The 15,838-nt window shown below is 38.9% G+C and overlaps 1 protein-coding gene across 1 annotated transcript; it reads right to left on the bottom strand.

The window, feature by feature from the left end:
- Positions 1–15,096: 15,096 nt before the first annotated feature.
- On the bottom strand, positions 15,097–15,525 carry LOC114754398 (prostatic spermine-binding protein-like). The gene is made up of 2 exons (XM_028943166.1): positions 15,432–15,525; positions 15,097–15,389 (listed from the first exon to the last, which is right to left on the bottom strand). Exons 1-2 carry the CDS (start codon positions 15,523–15,525, stop codon positions 15,097–15,099), a joined length of 387 nt encoding a protein of 128 aa, XP_028798999.1.
- Positions 15,526–15,838: the final 313 nt, after the last annotated feature.

Genomic DNA, 15,838 nt, shown 5'->3' with positions numbered 1-15,838 from the left:
CACCGCCACCACATGCTTCTTTTTCTACAATTCAGGTATGGTAAAATTGCCATCTCATGCTTATCTTTCACCGTTTCAACTTTGCATATGACGAAGTGATTAATTTGATCAGGTCTTTATTACCCATTCGGTTATTAGTATCATAGACGGGGAAATTATTGGAAGAGCAGAGGTTTTAGTATGTGTCGTGTGCGGTTGTGTCGTGTTGTCACCTTTGGGTTTGTGTTTTTGGGTTTGTACTTTCTCTGTGTTTGCTTAATATATTCATTTGCCCTGTTATTCTGCAAAAACAAAGAAATTGAATCGTGTGACTAAAAAGGTGTTTGAAATGTGCCTAAAAGTTCCTCTCACATATATATTTTAAACTCCATAAAATTATTTCTAAGATCGTGGTTTAATTTTTATCCAAATACCCTTTGAGATCTCATGGTTGATAAATAGTACTCCCCTTGTCCTTAATATAATATCTATTTAACTAATTTGATTAAATTAAAAATGTTATTTAATAATAAGAAATATGACATGTTTTTCCTAAAATATCATAATCATCTTTCTTAATATCCACCCTCCCTTACTTACTTGATTATGGTTGATGGAGTATCTATAGAGGTAATTTAGAAAAAATTGATAAATATGAGAAATAAATCTTATATTTATGATCAAAATTAACTTAATAATTAGATCCTATATAAAAAATTGGAAGAATACATAGATAACCTAAACTGAAAGGTTTTTCTTTACATTATGTTTGAAACAAGTACTTAATTCATCAAAATCAAAGAAAACAGTTATATAATAAGGTGCCTCTACCTGCCACCAACGTTTACATCCACCTGCTCCCGATGCACGTTTACGGCCGAAAACGTCAATCCAAACACGTTGGCTAATATTTGGGAAAATTAGTTTAGCAGTCCTGATAATTTTACCTGATTTTGAATCAGGTCCCTCTAATTTTTTTTTTTTTCATGGAATCCTTATACTTATTACATTAAGTGAGCAAGTTCTGTTAAAATTACTCCTAACACCATTAATATATTAAAAGAGTAACATATGGACTTGTTTTCTCCTCTTCCCAATAAAGGCTCGTGGCTCTCTCTCATTCATCCCTTGAGAGCCAACCACACCAGTCAAGCCGACAAGGATAAGAAAGGCTCCTTCTTAAATTGTATTCACCTCTTCATTTAGCATTAACACACTGCTTCTATGATGCTGCGGATTTAGGATAAAATCATATGAATATCGGGGTTTTGCATTCTGAAGTGATAATATTGAAGCTTTGCTCCTCGCTTGCTTTCCAGCGGTGGCAGTTTTGTCCCAGTCATGGTAACTTGCAATTGAAAATCTACTCAATATGACAAATTGCATTATATACCGCTGCATATTCTTTTTGGAGAATTTTAACCAAAAAAACCACCTTAATTTGTTATTTTAAAAAATTTGCTTAACATATAATACACCATTTTGGAAAAGCTTTTGATAATCACCAGCCTATCATATTGCCAATGAGGTAGTTAATTCTGATTCAAGCATGGCAACAAAATAAAGCCTTTGAAACAATGGTTCTTCAAGGAGCTGACTTCAAATGTTACGACACCCAGAGACGCGTTTCCAATGGAAGCGACAAAGAACGGGCAAACCCACTCGTTCCGCTGAAAAAGAAGCAAGGAATGCCACTGAAAGCTCTAATGGCCATTACGGTTCTGGTAAATCCCCAACAGCATAAAAACAGTGCGTGTGAATGTAGTTTGAGATGGAGCTTTTCTTCTCCTTATCCATTGGCGTGCTTGGCCCATGATTGATGATGGAGTGGGCAGAAGTTTTCAGTGGGAAGAAAGAGAAAGAGAAAGAGAAAGATCATTCTTGGCTCTGGAAAGAAGGGAAAGCCAGCCTTTTCAATGACATGTCACGTAGCATAAACGGTGTTGGGAGTAATTTTAACAGAAGACTTGCTCATTTAATGTAATGAATTATAAAGGGAAAAAATAGAAGGACTTAATTCAAAATTAAGTAAAAGTATAAGTACTGCCCGGTTGGTTTTTCCGTAATATTTCTAGAATTCTAGCTTTTAAAGTCCGGCTTCTCCTTCATTTAGCTTTTCTTCGTCCTTCCATTGCTGCCCTCAAGTTTTTGTCCTGTCTTGTCACATTTTGACAGATTTTCTAGCTTGTCCTCACGTCCACGTTGCTTGTTCAGTTTAATATTCGTATTTGTATTTTTAGTATTTACAATTTTTTTCTAATCATACATTAATTCGTTTTTTTTTTGTAATTTTAATTTTAATTTACAATTTTTATTACAATTTTCTCACTAACAAATATTTTTATTTTATAATTATAATTTTAATTATTTTTTAACAATTATCACATAACAGCATATAATATAAAATACTACTGTTTAATAAAGTTTATGTCTTTTTCAGTTATTTTATATCTAAATTTTTTTATTAATCATTCAAACAAATTTCAACTTTTTTAATTAAATTTTTATAAATTTTAACTTAAACATAAATCATATTACATTAACTAATTTTTATCTTAACTTAAGTTTGTAAAAATCAGTTAAAATAAAAATTAGTCTAGTCATCGTTAATCCAAACACACTATATGGCAATTGTTTGGATCAGCATTATTCAAGATGCGCTTTTGAGAAGAAAATCACTCCTACGCAAAAGTTAAATTGAGTGGAGAGAGAAAAAATGGCGTTAAGAAAAGACAAAATTATTCTAACAAACCCAATAATTTGATATGTAAAAAAGTATTTAAAAGAAAAAATTTAAATAATAAAAATTAGAAAAAAATTAGGAAATATGTCTCCATTAAAAAGTTAATTGTTAAGGAGGACTTGATAAATTTTTATACACATGGAATATTGGTAATCTATAAAATTTGGACACAGAGTACTAATATGATATGTTACATTTGCTCCTTAATATAAGATCCTAATAAATTACTTTGAACACATTAAAAAGGCTAAATAAATAAATAAATAAAATAAAATTTTACGGGACACAGAACAAAAGGCGTTTGACGTTTTTGCTCTCTCTTGAAAGTCGTGCACACCTTTCTCATGGACGATCAACTCCACCGGAAAACTCCACCGGACCGACCTTCAGATGCTCTCACATGTGGTAGTAACAAAAAGAAAAAACAGGGACTCTTAACCCAACAACCATCAGACACTCAGATGACAGAAAATGCTGAAACAGGGGAGGGGGCTGATATAACCCAATCCATGGAATATGACTGCGGAGAACCAGACACCAATAGGAAGACAGGCAATTCGCAAGCCTCATACAAAGATTCCCTGCTAGGATTCAATGGAATAGCTAACTGTGGGGGAAGCATGGAAGATGAGGAATTACTATCAGACATTATAAATAGAGAGTGGGATATCCCCGAACCATCAGAGGAGGTACAAGAGCTTATGAAGCAATATCCTATTGTCCCAATCTCAGCAGAAGAGTACAGTGAATGGTGCAAACCATGGAATGCCGCCCTGGTAATCACCGTGCTTGGTAGAAGATACAATGTTTACAATCTAAAAGACCACCTCAGCCGCATTTAGGGGACACCAGATTTTGATATAACTGATCTCCCCAGTAATTACTTCATTATCCGATTCCCTCCAAAAGATGGGTGGGTGCAGATCTACCAGAAAGTACTATATGAGGGACCATGGGTCGTGCAACAACATAGTATCCTGGTGCAGCGTTGGAATCCCAACTTTGACCCATACAACAACCCGTTGGGAAAGATTGCTACTTGGGTTCGCATCCCGAACATCCCAGTTCAATGTTATAACAAAGAGTTTATCACAAGACTGGGAAATAGAATCGGGAAAACCTTGCGTGTGGATATGGTCACTGCATCGGTATCTCAAGTTTCCGTAGAAGCATCAAAAGTGGATAGGGGGAGGTATGCAAGAGTTTGTGTTGAGTTAGATTTACAGAAAAAACTTGTACCCAGGATTGTGGCAGCAAATGCAGCGTACCATATCGAATATGAGGGTCTAAACCTCATCTGCTTTGCCTGCGGACGGTATGGCCATAGACGTGAGAGCTGCCCGTGGACTTATGCGAACCCAACTCCAACAAGCTCCGGACACCAAATGCCTGTGCAGAAAGTAGTCTCACAAGCGACACCGGAGAAGAAACCACCCACCACCGGAGAAGAGTTTGGGACATGGATGATAGCGGGAAAACCAAGTAGAGCTCGAAACCCAAGGAGAAGTTACCCTGCTGGGAATGGTAGTGATCAGAAGAAAGGACCTAAAGCTGTCTGGAGAGATAAAATTGGCGGTCACAACTCGAGATTCAATGTGCTGGCAGAAATGACAGAAGATGAAGGGGCTATACCAAAAGAAAATCACTCTAGCATGGAATTAGGACCGGAAGAGACTGGTACAGGGAAAGAGGAGGCAAGAACCTACAAAGAAAAAATTGGGGCTCACAATCCTAGAGAAGGAAAGTCAAATGTAAAAAGCAAGGGATATGGAAAAAACCTGCAATTTAAATCGGCGGGAAAAGAAAACAAAAAGCCAGCTGATGCAAACTTGAAAGGAAAGACCCAAGTGGAAAAGAAGGAGAGAGAGGAACGAAGCCTTCCTAATGGATCCAGCAGTGTAAATGGACAGCCCAAAGGAAGGGTGGGCCGGAGAGAACATGTGATAGTGGAAGGCAACTTAAAGCAATTAGGCTCAAGTCCAATTTCTTCAGCCAAGAATAATACCCCTGACACCATCAATGGCCTTTTATTATTAGAGGGTCCAGTGAACACCTCAACGCCATCAACTTCAACTATTTCGGGCCAAGCTGGGAATCATAATGAAGCACAAGTCCAAACCCTGCAGATTACCCCATCGTTGGCTTCGGAGAGGGTCACAGAAATGGAAAGAAGGGGAATTGACAAGATGGAAGTTAACAACACGTGGGATGACGATGATCCCATCGAAGAGTAAGTCTTCGTTGTCTCTACTCTTTTTTTGGGTTATAATGATCATCGCCTGTTGGAATTCTAGAGGTGCTGGAAATAAGACCTTTCCACGCATCATTAAAGATATTGTCAGAGAAAACAATATTGATGTTCTGTGTCTGCTAGAGACTAGGATCAGTGGCAACCGAGCTGAGGGTGTCATTAGAAAGTTGGGGTTCACCAATTGGATAAGATTAGAAGCGTCTGGTTTTGCAGGGGGTATTTGGGTTCTTTGGAATGAACTAAATACTTAGGTTAGTTACATTTCCTCCACTACCCAACTCATCCACTGTCAAGTAGCGGCTGTCAATTCTGTCGAATAGTTTGCTGTAACCTTCGTCTACGGAGAGACAGTAGCTATAAGAAGAATTGAGTTGTGGCATGCTATTTAGCACCTAGCGCAGGATATGCCTAATGATTGGATGGTGATTGGCGATTTTAACTCCTTTATGGACCCGGCTGATAAACTTGGAGGAGCACCGCCACCTTTGAATACTATGAAACAATTCTCAGATTGTATCTCGGAAGCTGGGCTGATTGAAATTCCGGTTGTGGGTGAACGATTTACTTGGGAAAAGCAAGCTGTGAAGGAAAGACTGGATTGGGCATTCTGCAACTTTGATTGGGAGTTGAGCCATCCTAACCATAAATCTCATCACAAGCTTAGATACAATTCTGACCACAGACTTATTGTTGTTACTAGTGGAAACTCCAACACCAGAACCAAAAAGAACAGCCAATTCAAATACTACTCAGCTTGGGCAATGGAAGATAGTTTCGCTGAAGTGGTTAAGAACGCTTGGGAAAATGAGGAGTGGTGCGCTGGAACTATTAAATTTAAGGAGGAGGCTACCAAATGGAACAAAAAATACATGGGCAGTATTCTTAAACGGAAGCGTGCTATTCTGAAAAGAATCGAAGGCATTGATCGAGCAAGACAGAATAATAATGCCAATGGTCTGTTTCGTCTGGAGAGAGAGCTCTGGCAGGACTACACTAAACTAGCAGCCCAAGAAGAACTCATCTGGTACCAGAAATCTAGGTGCAAATGGATACAATGGGGAGACAAAAATACACGATTCTTTCATGCTTCAACAATTATGAGAAGAAAAAGAAAGTGTATAGAAGCCATACAAGATGAGAATGGAGACTGGATCACTAATCACGAGGCCATAAAGAAATTGGCTCATGAATTTTTTCGAACCTTATATACCAAAGACTGCCCAGTAAGTGACTCCTCAAGGTGGATTGCCCAATTCCCTCCTATCACCCCCTCTGATTTCGCTAACCTACATAGGGAGGTGACCGACATCGAGATAAAAAATGTTGCTTTCATGATGGGGGCATTCAAAGCCCCAGGACCGGATGGATTACAAGCCCATTTCTTTCAGACACAATGGAACGTCATAGGCCACAAGGTGTGTGCGTTCATCCATGAAGCTTGGAAAGATCCAGGTAAGATCAGGGATATTAATCATTCCCACATTATTCTGATCCCGAAAATTGACAAGCCGGTAACCATGAAAGACTTCCGGCCCATCTCTCTTTGCAATGTTAGCCTCAAGATGATAACAAAGATAATAGCTAACAGACTCAAGAGTATAATGTGCTATCTTATCCAACCACAACAATGTAGCTTCATTGCTGGAAGACAAAGTGGGGACAACATCATCATTGCCCAAGAAGCTATTCATACTATGAGGAAGAAGAGTAGCAAGAATGAATATGTGGCCCTGAAGGTTGATATGGAAAAGGTGTTTGATCGCCTAGATTGGTCCTTTCTCAGCAGCACACTATCAGCCACAGGGATAAAGAAAGAAATGATTGATAGAATCATGGCTTGCACCACCTCAGCTTCTATGAAAGTCCTATGGAATGGAGAGGCTTGTGAGACTTTCTCCCCAACCAGAGGAGTCCGGCAAGGTGACCCTCTAAGCCCTTATTTATTCATTCTGTGCATGGAAAGATTAGGACACTTAATCAACAAAGAGGTCTTAAATGGAAATTGGAAAGGGCTAAGGTTCAATAGGAGGACCCCCCTATTTCACATCTCTTTTTTGCTGATGACCTGCTTCTATTTGGTGAAGCTTCAACTGAACAAGTGGATATGTTGCGAAATACCATGAAAGCCTTTTGTGAGGTGTCAGGTCATAGAATCAGTCTAGCTAAATCCAAGGCCTTTTTCTCCCGAAATGTACACTTCAACAGAGCTAGAGATTTGAGCCAGAGAATGGGAATTGGGATCACAGGAGACCTCGGTAAATACTTGGGTGTTCCTTTATTACATAAAAGAGCTACAAAACTCTCCTTCCTCCCAGTTATACAGAATGCACAGAAGCGGTTGACAAATTGGAAGAGCAAACATCTCACCATGGCAGGAAGAGCGGTTTTGATCAAATCAACTCTCTCGGCCATCCCAAGCTACTAGATGCAAACTATGATGCTTCCAAAAAATGTACTCAAGGAACTAGAGAAGATCAGTTGCCATTTCTTGTGGAACCAGGATCAAGATAGCAAAAAGATGCACCTTATTTCCTGGGACCAAATCAAACGATGCAAAGAAAAAAGAGGACTTGGCATCAAGGATCTGCAGAACCAAAATACAGCCTTCATCATGAAACTGTGTTGGGGCCTCCTTACCAAGCCTGAAGCCTTATGGGTGCGATGTCTTAAAGGGAAATACGGTTGTGGTGATGAAATCTATCCAAATATGTGCAAGAAACAGAATTCCTCAAGAGTCTGGCAAAGCATTACTTCAGTTTGGGACAAATTCTATAAAGGAATTGGACGAACCATTAAAGATGGGAAGACAACCAGTTTCTGGTGGGACCTTTGGTCCCCTTTTGATGAGCCCCTCATACACTATGCTGAACACAACCTTCATAACCTGGACCCCTGTGATAAGGTGAAAGACTTTATACTTCCCAATGGTATGTGGAATGTTGATAAGTGGAGAAAATTCTTACCCCCCTGGATCACCAACACCCTTGCCAAACTACACACCCCCTCAGGTAATGAAAAAGACAGATTTATCTGGAGAACTGCCTCAGATGGTAACTTTAGTATTCGAGCAGCCTATAAATTTGTTTCTACACATGTGGAACGTTCAGTGGCGGTCCCTTGGAGAAAAGTGTGGAAACTCCCTGTTCCAGAGAAAGTTAAATTCTTTTTTTGGCAAGTCTTTTATGATAGACTCCCCACAAACGCACTCAGAGCTAAGAGAGGCCTAACAAACAATGCTGAGTGTCCTTTCGAGTGTCTAAGAGAGGAAAACACTTTACACATCCTTCGTGACTGTGAGATAGCCAGAAATGTGTGGATTGAAATTATTAAACCTAACCATCTTGTCAATTTCTTTTGCTCTGATTTGCAGGTATGGCTCAGGAGATGCATGTCCCATAATTTGGGAAATGCACGGTTCGACAGGTGGATATGGACTCGTGTGTTCCGTATGATCTGTTGGCTTATTTGGAAAAACAGATGCAGGGGAGTCATGGAAAATATGAGACACCAAGCAAAGGATATTATCCACAATGGATTAGCTAACCTGATGGAATCTACTATCTATGGACAGCTAAAACACCAGGTCTTCAAACTTGATGAATTGGATGTCTACCACTGGCAACCACCACCAGAGGGATATGTGCGTCTGGATACAGATGGATCAGTTAACAACAACAGAGAGGCCGCTTGTGGAGGACTCATTAGAGATGCTACGGGCCAATGGATCTTTGGATTTCAGCGTCAACTGGGATTCATGAAACCCACGGCTGCAGAAATTCTAGCTCTTCTTAATGGTCTACAATTTTGCCGACAGCAGAAGCTAAACAAGATCATTGCCTACACTGATTCAATGGAAGCCTTCAATCTAATCTACAAAGATGGATGGCACGGACACCCTCTTAGATCAGAAATCAACGAGATCAGAAATCTTCTTTTCTTGGACTGGGAGATTGAATTGCGCTATGCACCACGTGAAGCCCTTAGATGTGCAGACTTCCTTGCCAAAGATGCTCAACACCTGAGAAGTAATTTGCAACTTTTGCCGAATGCACACCCAGGATGCCTCTCGTTCATGAGAGATGATATTTCCCAACAATTCAGTCTGGGAGTCCTTTTCTGATTTTCACAAGTTGTCTTAACTTGCCTGTTTGTATTCGGAAAAAAAAGGCTAAATAAATAAATAAATTATATTATATGTTACACAATCTCTTTAAAATATTTTTGTATATTCTTAATCTTTATAAATTAGTTAATTGAGTCTTGTATAAAAACTCATGTCATTTTTAATTATTTTACATTTAAACTTATTTTTTTTATCATCTATCCAAACAGTATTTAATTTTAAAAGTTACTTTGTATAAACACCAATCCAACAATACCGTGTTTTTTCCTCAAAAGTCAGATAGAGATAAAGTTGACCCAAACAATCCGTTATCATTAAAGACACCATCGACTGAGGGTTGTGCGCCTTCCAATGCACGTTTTGGTCTCATTTATTTTTAGAAGTATCCTCATTTATTTAATAATTAATGAAAGTTTAAGATAAAATTTTTAATAAATATAACCAAAAGGGCATTTGTTTCTTCTAAATAAGATAAAAAAAAAACACATAACATTCTTTCATAAAAAAACTAGGGAAAATGACACGGAAAGAAGCCTAAAAAATGAGAAATGCCAAAAGGGGAAGCTAAATAAATGTATTACCAGATAGGAAAGTGTTGCCTGATTTGGGATTATGCAAATGTTGGACAATTACCAAAAAGCCCTTGATGAGCCAAATACAGAAAATGACCGATGGAAGTATGGAAGTTGTGGCGGGAGCTGGAGGAAAAACATTGGTGGGACCATGAACGTGGGAAGCAACAGCTAAACGAAGGAAGCAAGTGAGGTTAGTATTCAGTAACTATATTGTTTGCCTCTCTCTTTTGTCGGTCTCCTTTATGCGCTGGTTGATTTTCCTCTTTCCCTTGGATGACAATGTCATCGATGTGGTGTTGGTTTTGAGATGGAGAGGGTGGGGAAGTAGGAAGATGGTGTGGGCATGTAGAAACTGTAGGGAAGGACAATGATCAGAGGGTGAATGCGTAGGAAAGCAAAAACACTGAGGGAGAAGGGTTTGATGGCGTCACAAATGGGTCAGAGTGATTAGTGTTAAATAAAGGCACAATGTTGAAAGGGGATTCAAATAATGGAGTGGATTGATTTTAAGAAAATGAAGCATTAGTGTGGACTGGAAAGAAATGAGTGTTTTGTTGCAAATTATAAGCATGATTGTGTCAAACCCTAATCTGGTCGTATAAGTTGATGATGATAGTATTAAATCATATAATAATTCGACTTCTGTTATCAATGCATGTAATGAAGGAAAATGAATTTTAAAGCTGGGTCATCTTGTGGGAAGGAGCTGTTCTGTTATTTTCATGTGGGAGGAAAATTTGTGACAAATGGTGAAGGTGAAGTGAGATATAATGGAGGTAGCGTGAGGTTAAGAAGCATTAAGGATGGGCTGACACTGGAAGAATTGAGGCTCATGATATGGGAGTGGATTAGTAGTGATGGAAGAAATTATGACATTAAGTACACAATGGCCTTTGATGAGAAGACATTGATTGACCTTTATGACAATGCTGAAATGGATAACCTTGTTGAATACAATGAGAATAGTGGTCATGTGTATGTGGCCGAAAAAGGATATGGGAATCACCAACCAAAGGACAATACAGAAATGTAAGTAGAAGTTTGTCCTAACTATTTGTTGTCATTTATGAATTTCATCTTGTTATTTGTGTTAACGAGTCTTTTCATTGTGAATGCAGAACAAAAAGAGTCATGGACATGTCACAGCAAATGGAACTGGATGCGTCTCCCATTAGTTTGTGTTATGATTATGGCTGGCTCAATGAAGAAAATGCTGGTGAATGTGACAATGACGGAGGAAGTGGGGCCCCTAATGTGGATACATCCATCGGAGCTAAAGATATGGATGGTAGTGAGATGGTTCATATGAAATGGAGGGGACTTTTTACAGGGGTGGGTCAACGTTTTCCTAGTGCAGAAGTATTTTGGGTGTCTACATACAAGTTTACACTTGCACACAAGTTTGTGCAAGGAATTCATGTTAGTGAGATGTAAAGTTGAGGGTTGTCCATAGAAGTTATGTGCAAATCATATAGGGAAGAGTTGGGACATGCTACGAGTGACGACATTTATAAACTGGCATGTTCATTCTGCCTAAGATAGTTTGAACGTGATGCATAGTGGAAGAGCTAGTTTGAACTCATCAATAATAATTGATGAGATAAGGAATCATGCATACAAGTGCACTTCTGAGATAAGGAAGAAGTTGAAACGAGATGAGATTGATCTAACATATAAACAGGCTTATAGAGCAAAAGAGAAGTCATTGGAAGACATATATGGTAGGCTTGAACAATCAAACATGCTCATACCATGGATATGCGAAAGGCTAAAGGAAACAGATGAAAAAATATGGCTGAATGGACTGCTATTGGGAACCGGTTTAAGCGTGTTTTCATCGCCTACGGGTCATGCATTGAGGGTTTCTTGGGTGGTGTAAGGCATATTCTGCATGTTGATAAAACTCATTTAAACGGACCATATAAGGGGACAATGTGACAGCTTCAGCTTATGATGCAGATAACGAGCTGTTGCCGTTTGCAATTGCAATTGTCAAGGGAGAAACACTAGATGACTGGATGTGGTTTTTCTATATGATAAAAAAAATCCTGGATTCTCTGGAAGTAACGATTGTATCAGATCGACACAATGCTATTACCGGAGGAGTGTCATCAATCTTTGGGGGTCAACGGCATGCTTTTTGTTATAGGCACATCGAGGATAATTTTAGTTTAGAAGTTATGAAAATGAATAAGGGGCAAACAAGGGCAAATGACCGATCAAAGGAGGATGCACTACATTTATTGGATAAAATCGCATATGCAAGGACGAATGAGAAATTTGAGGCAGCAATGGATGACATGAGAGCTTTTTCTCCAAGGTTATTTGATTGACTTATTAGTCATGGGGATATAGATAGGTGGGCTAAAAGTAGGTTCCCATGTAAAAGATGAGACAATATCACAAGTAATATAGCAAAATCATTCAATGTATGGATGGTCAATGGGAGAAAACATACTGTACCCCAATTGATCCATGAGCACTGAGAGAAAGTTTCAAGAAAGCTGCATGCCTCTTATGTGGCTATGACCAAATGGAAGAATTGTGTTGGTCCAAATATAGACAGTAAGGTGATGGATATGGTGGCTGGGTCTGAGCATATATATGCTGAAAATTATTGTAGGGGAAGAGTAAAGGTGACAACATCACGTGGAGATCATTAGGTTGATCTTGGACTACACCAATGCAGTTGCAAATCTTGGCAAATGATGGGGATTCCTTGCTGCCATGCTTGTGCTGCCCTTAAGGTTGTGCACGACAATGTTTATGATTATGTTGATAATTGCTATAAAAAGTCATCACAAGAAAAGATTTATGCTCGCAGTATGATTCCTGTGGTGACAACAGACATGCCTCACCCAAATGATTACTATAGGATAGAAAATGTCAGTGAGCAAATTTTCTTGCTACCTCCCATTACATCTCGACCACCGGGAAGGCCAAAAGTAAACAGGGATGAATTACAGTTCCAGAACAAACGGATATACCTCTGTGGAAGATGCCACCAACCTGAATACACAAGGAGAAATTGCAGAAATCCTAACCCATCATGAAGTTTCGATTATAGTGGGGATGTGTCATTTTTTGGTGTACATAGTTGTATGCTCCACCCTTGTCAACTTTTTTGGGACTGGGGTTGTAGTTAGGAGTTACGTGGAGATATTTTTTTTATAAGTAAGGTGATAGAAATGTCAGTGACAAGGGAGCATTAAGTGTGGCCAGCATCTTAATGTGCACTTGTCATTGAATACATGAAAGGAAGTTACTGTTATGGAGATGTTATCTTTTGTTAATGACGAATTAGTTATTGTCATTTTCAAATTTGTTCTGGTCATTGGCAAGGATGTAATCAGCATAAGCTGACATTTTATATTAAACTGATGTTGTGTATGAATATCAGGTTATGCTTGTTATTTTTGTTTTCATATTCGAATCACCTGTTGTCATTTTCAAATTTGTTCTGGTCATTGGCAAAGATGTAATCAGCATGAGCTGACAGTTTATGTTAAACTGATGTTGTGTATGAATATCAGGTTATGCTTGTCATTTTCGTTGTTATATTCAGATTACTTGTTGTCATTTTCGGTTGGATACCAACAGGACATATTGAAGTCAAATTGAGTGACTTGAACAAGAAATGGAAACCAATAACACATATCCAATAGGCCTGATGTCATCATCTGTTTTGGTGTGGTTAAACTCAGATTCATTAATGTCACTGGGGAATAAATTGGCCCCACGCATCTCAACATTCATAAATTTATGGACACCAATCTCTGTGAAGCATGAGAATATGTTAATTTTGGGTCATCCTACAATGCACATTAAATACAGTAATCTAACAGAGGACAAGTGAATTATGAGCCTAACATCGAGACACCTAGGATATATGCCTTCTCTTGGACATTTTGCTTTTGGTTGGCTGCGGTTTTCGAATAAGAGCCAATGCCTCGTCATGTTTTTCATTTATTTCATGATTCACCAACCACTATATCAGATCACGACAAAAGCCAGCAACTTCTTTCTTTGTGTAGGTAAGGGTTATACCAGGTTCCCATCTTTTTAGCCACATCATGCAGTGCACCCCACAATCCCTCATGTGGACACAACAATATCAACACAGTTAGTTAAGACCTCTGACATGTTCATTTACCACACAAAATTCAAATTTGACAAGACTGATAAGTTATTCTGCTGGGGAACTTTTGCATATATCATTGGAGACATTGGCTTTTTCCCAACCAGCCCTGGCTTGACCATGTCCAATATAATATTGAACCTATTCCTCTGCAAAAAGATTCGAGTGTGGTTCCCCATGTTTCAGGACCAACATAGAAAGTTGAATGTTTTTACATGTTCAAAAACTAGGGTAAACACAATGAGTTTTTTTTCTTACACATTCATCCACAGCCATTTCAAGTAGGTCTTTGATGACAACCTTCTTCTTCTTCTTTCTCTCCTTAGTTCCGAATCAATCACTCATAGAGTCTAATATGTGAAAATATAATGTGCTCGGCTGAATGGCAACGCAAAACCAGTGTTGGCCAACAAGAACATGACCAATTATGAAAACACATTCAGCCAAATTGTAGCCAACGAACTCAGGAAGAAAGAGCTTTTTATATTTTTGGGCTTTCCAGGTTGGGTCATGTACCATCATATTTTGCATGACATGAAATTGTTAATCCATTAACAGAGAACAAGTCATTTCCAGTTCCATTGCTATCATTGGTATTTGCATTTGGAATTAAGCAACCTCACCATGAAATCCGCATCGAAGATGTGCCTCTTCCCTGGCCCCAACTCTGCCTTTATGTCCTCCATCACTGCCTTGCACACTAAATTAAGCACCTACAAAGGACAAGTAAAAACGTCATTCTGACACAATATTCTCACCAAACATTATCAAACATAAGCATGGGTGTAGAGACAGAGCGTTCTAAAATATCCTGTTATTTACTCTGTTTACTCCACCTAGGGAGAACAGCTATTGTTAGTCTATATCTTCATCAAACATTTTGGTCACAATCCTGTTAAAATTATCAGATGTCAGTGACAAAGTATGGTGTTGGGGACATCATCACTTGTCATCCCCATATAGTTTATTGTCATTATCAATTCTATTGCTATCATTGTCAGTACACACCGTGTCATTTAAAATCAAAGGCTAACCAGGGATATACTTACATCTTCCCCTCTTTCTTTGCCTTGGGTCTACGGGATATGAAAGTGAAAAAAATATCCCTTTCCTCCTTTGGCTTCTTTGTCCTCGGAGCTGCCTTGAACTTCATCCACGGAGATTTAATTATGGAACTCTTTGCCCTTGTTGACCTCCTTAGCTGAGTGGATTTTGCATGTGTGTCTTCCTCAGCCTCATCATCTAAATCCTCAACCTCCTTATCATCATCTTCCACCTCTTCAACCACTAATCATGACTGAATTCCATGTCATCATGGTCATCTTCCTCCCTCTCAACCACATGACCTCCTTCCTTGTCATCATGGTCATCTTCCTCATCATCGTCATCATCACCTCCACGACCATCACGGTCACCCTCATCTTCTACCTCCTCAACTGTATAATCATGACCTCCTTTCCTGTCATGAAGGTCATCTTCTTCTTCATCCTCATCATTCTCATTATCTCCTTTGCTGGTTTCATCCTTATCAAGTTCCTCATCTCTGCTTCCCGCTACAACCTCTTTTGTAATCTCTTCCACTACTCAGTCAACGTCTTCAGCTTCTTCAGCAACGTTACCACCTGCATCACCAACTGTTTCACCCCCTTCTTTAACAGTGGCCTTCTCATTCCCCACCCCTTTCACTTTGGCATTCAATCCAATCTGTACTTTCATTAGCTCATCATCAAGAGCCTTTATTACGTCTTTTGGCTTTCTTCAAGCTTCTTAATGAAACGAGCCCTCAACTCCTTTAAAGCCTACATACACAGTAAATGAAGATATCAAAAAAATTCATCACTGTTATCCAATCCCAGTATCTCACTGGTCATTTGCAAATAAAGTCTTGTCATCTCAAGTATCAACCCTACTAATAGACTTACTTAGGCTCAGTTCAGGTAAATTTTCTAAATTCCCACATACCGAATCTAAATACTGCAGAATTGGACTATCATCATGTCTTGCTGAGTAAACCTCATCGCCACTGCTT

The sequence above is a fragment of the Neltuma alba genome, unplaced genomic scaffold (assembly GCF_004799145.2).
Source record: "Neltuma alba isolate B1F8T4 unplaced genomic scaffold, ASM479914v2 tig00010134_pilon, whole genome shotgun sequence".
NCBI lineage: Eukaryota > Viridiplantae > Streptophyta > Magnoliopsida > Fabales > Fabaceae > Neltuma > Neltuma alba.
This window is presented reverse-complemented; position numbering and strand designations above follow the sequence as displayed.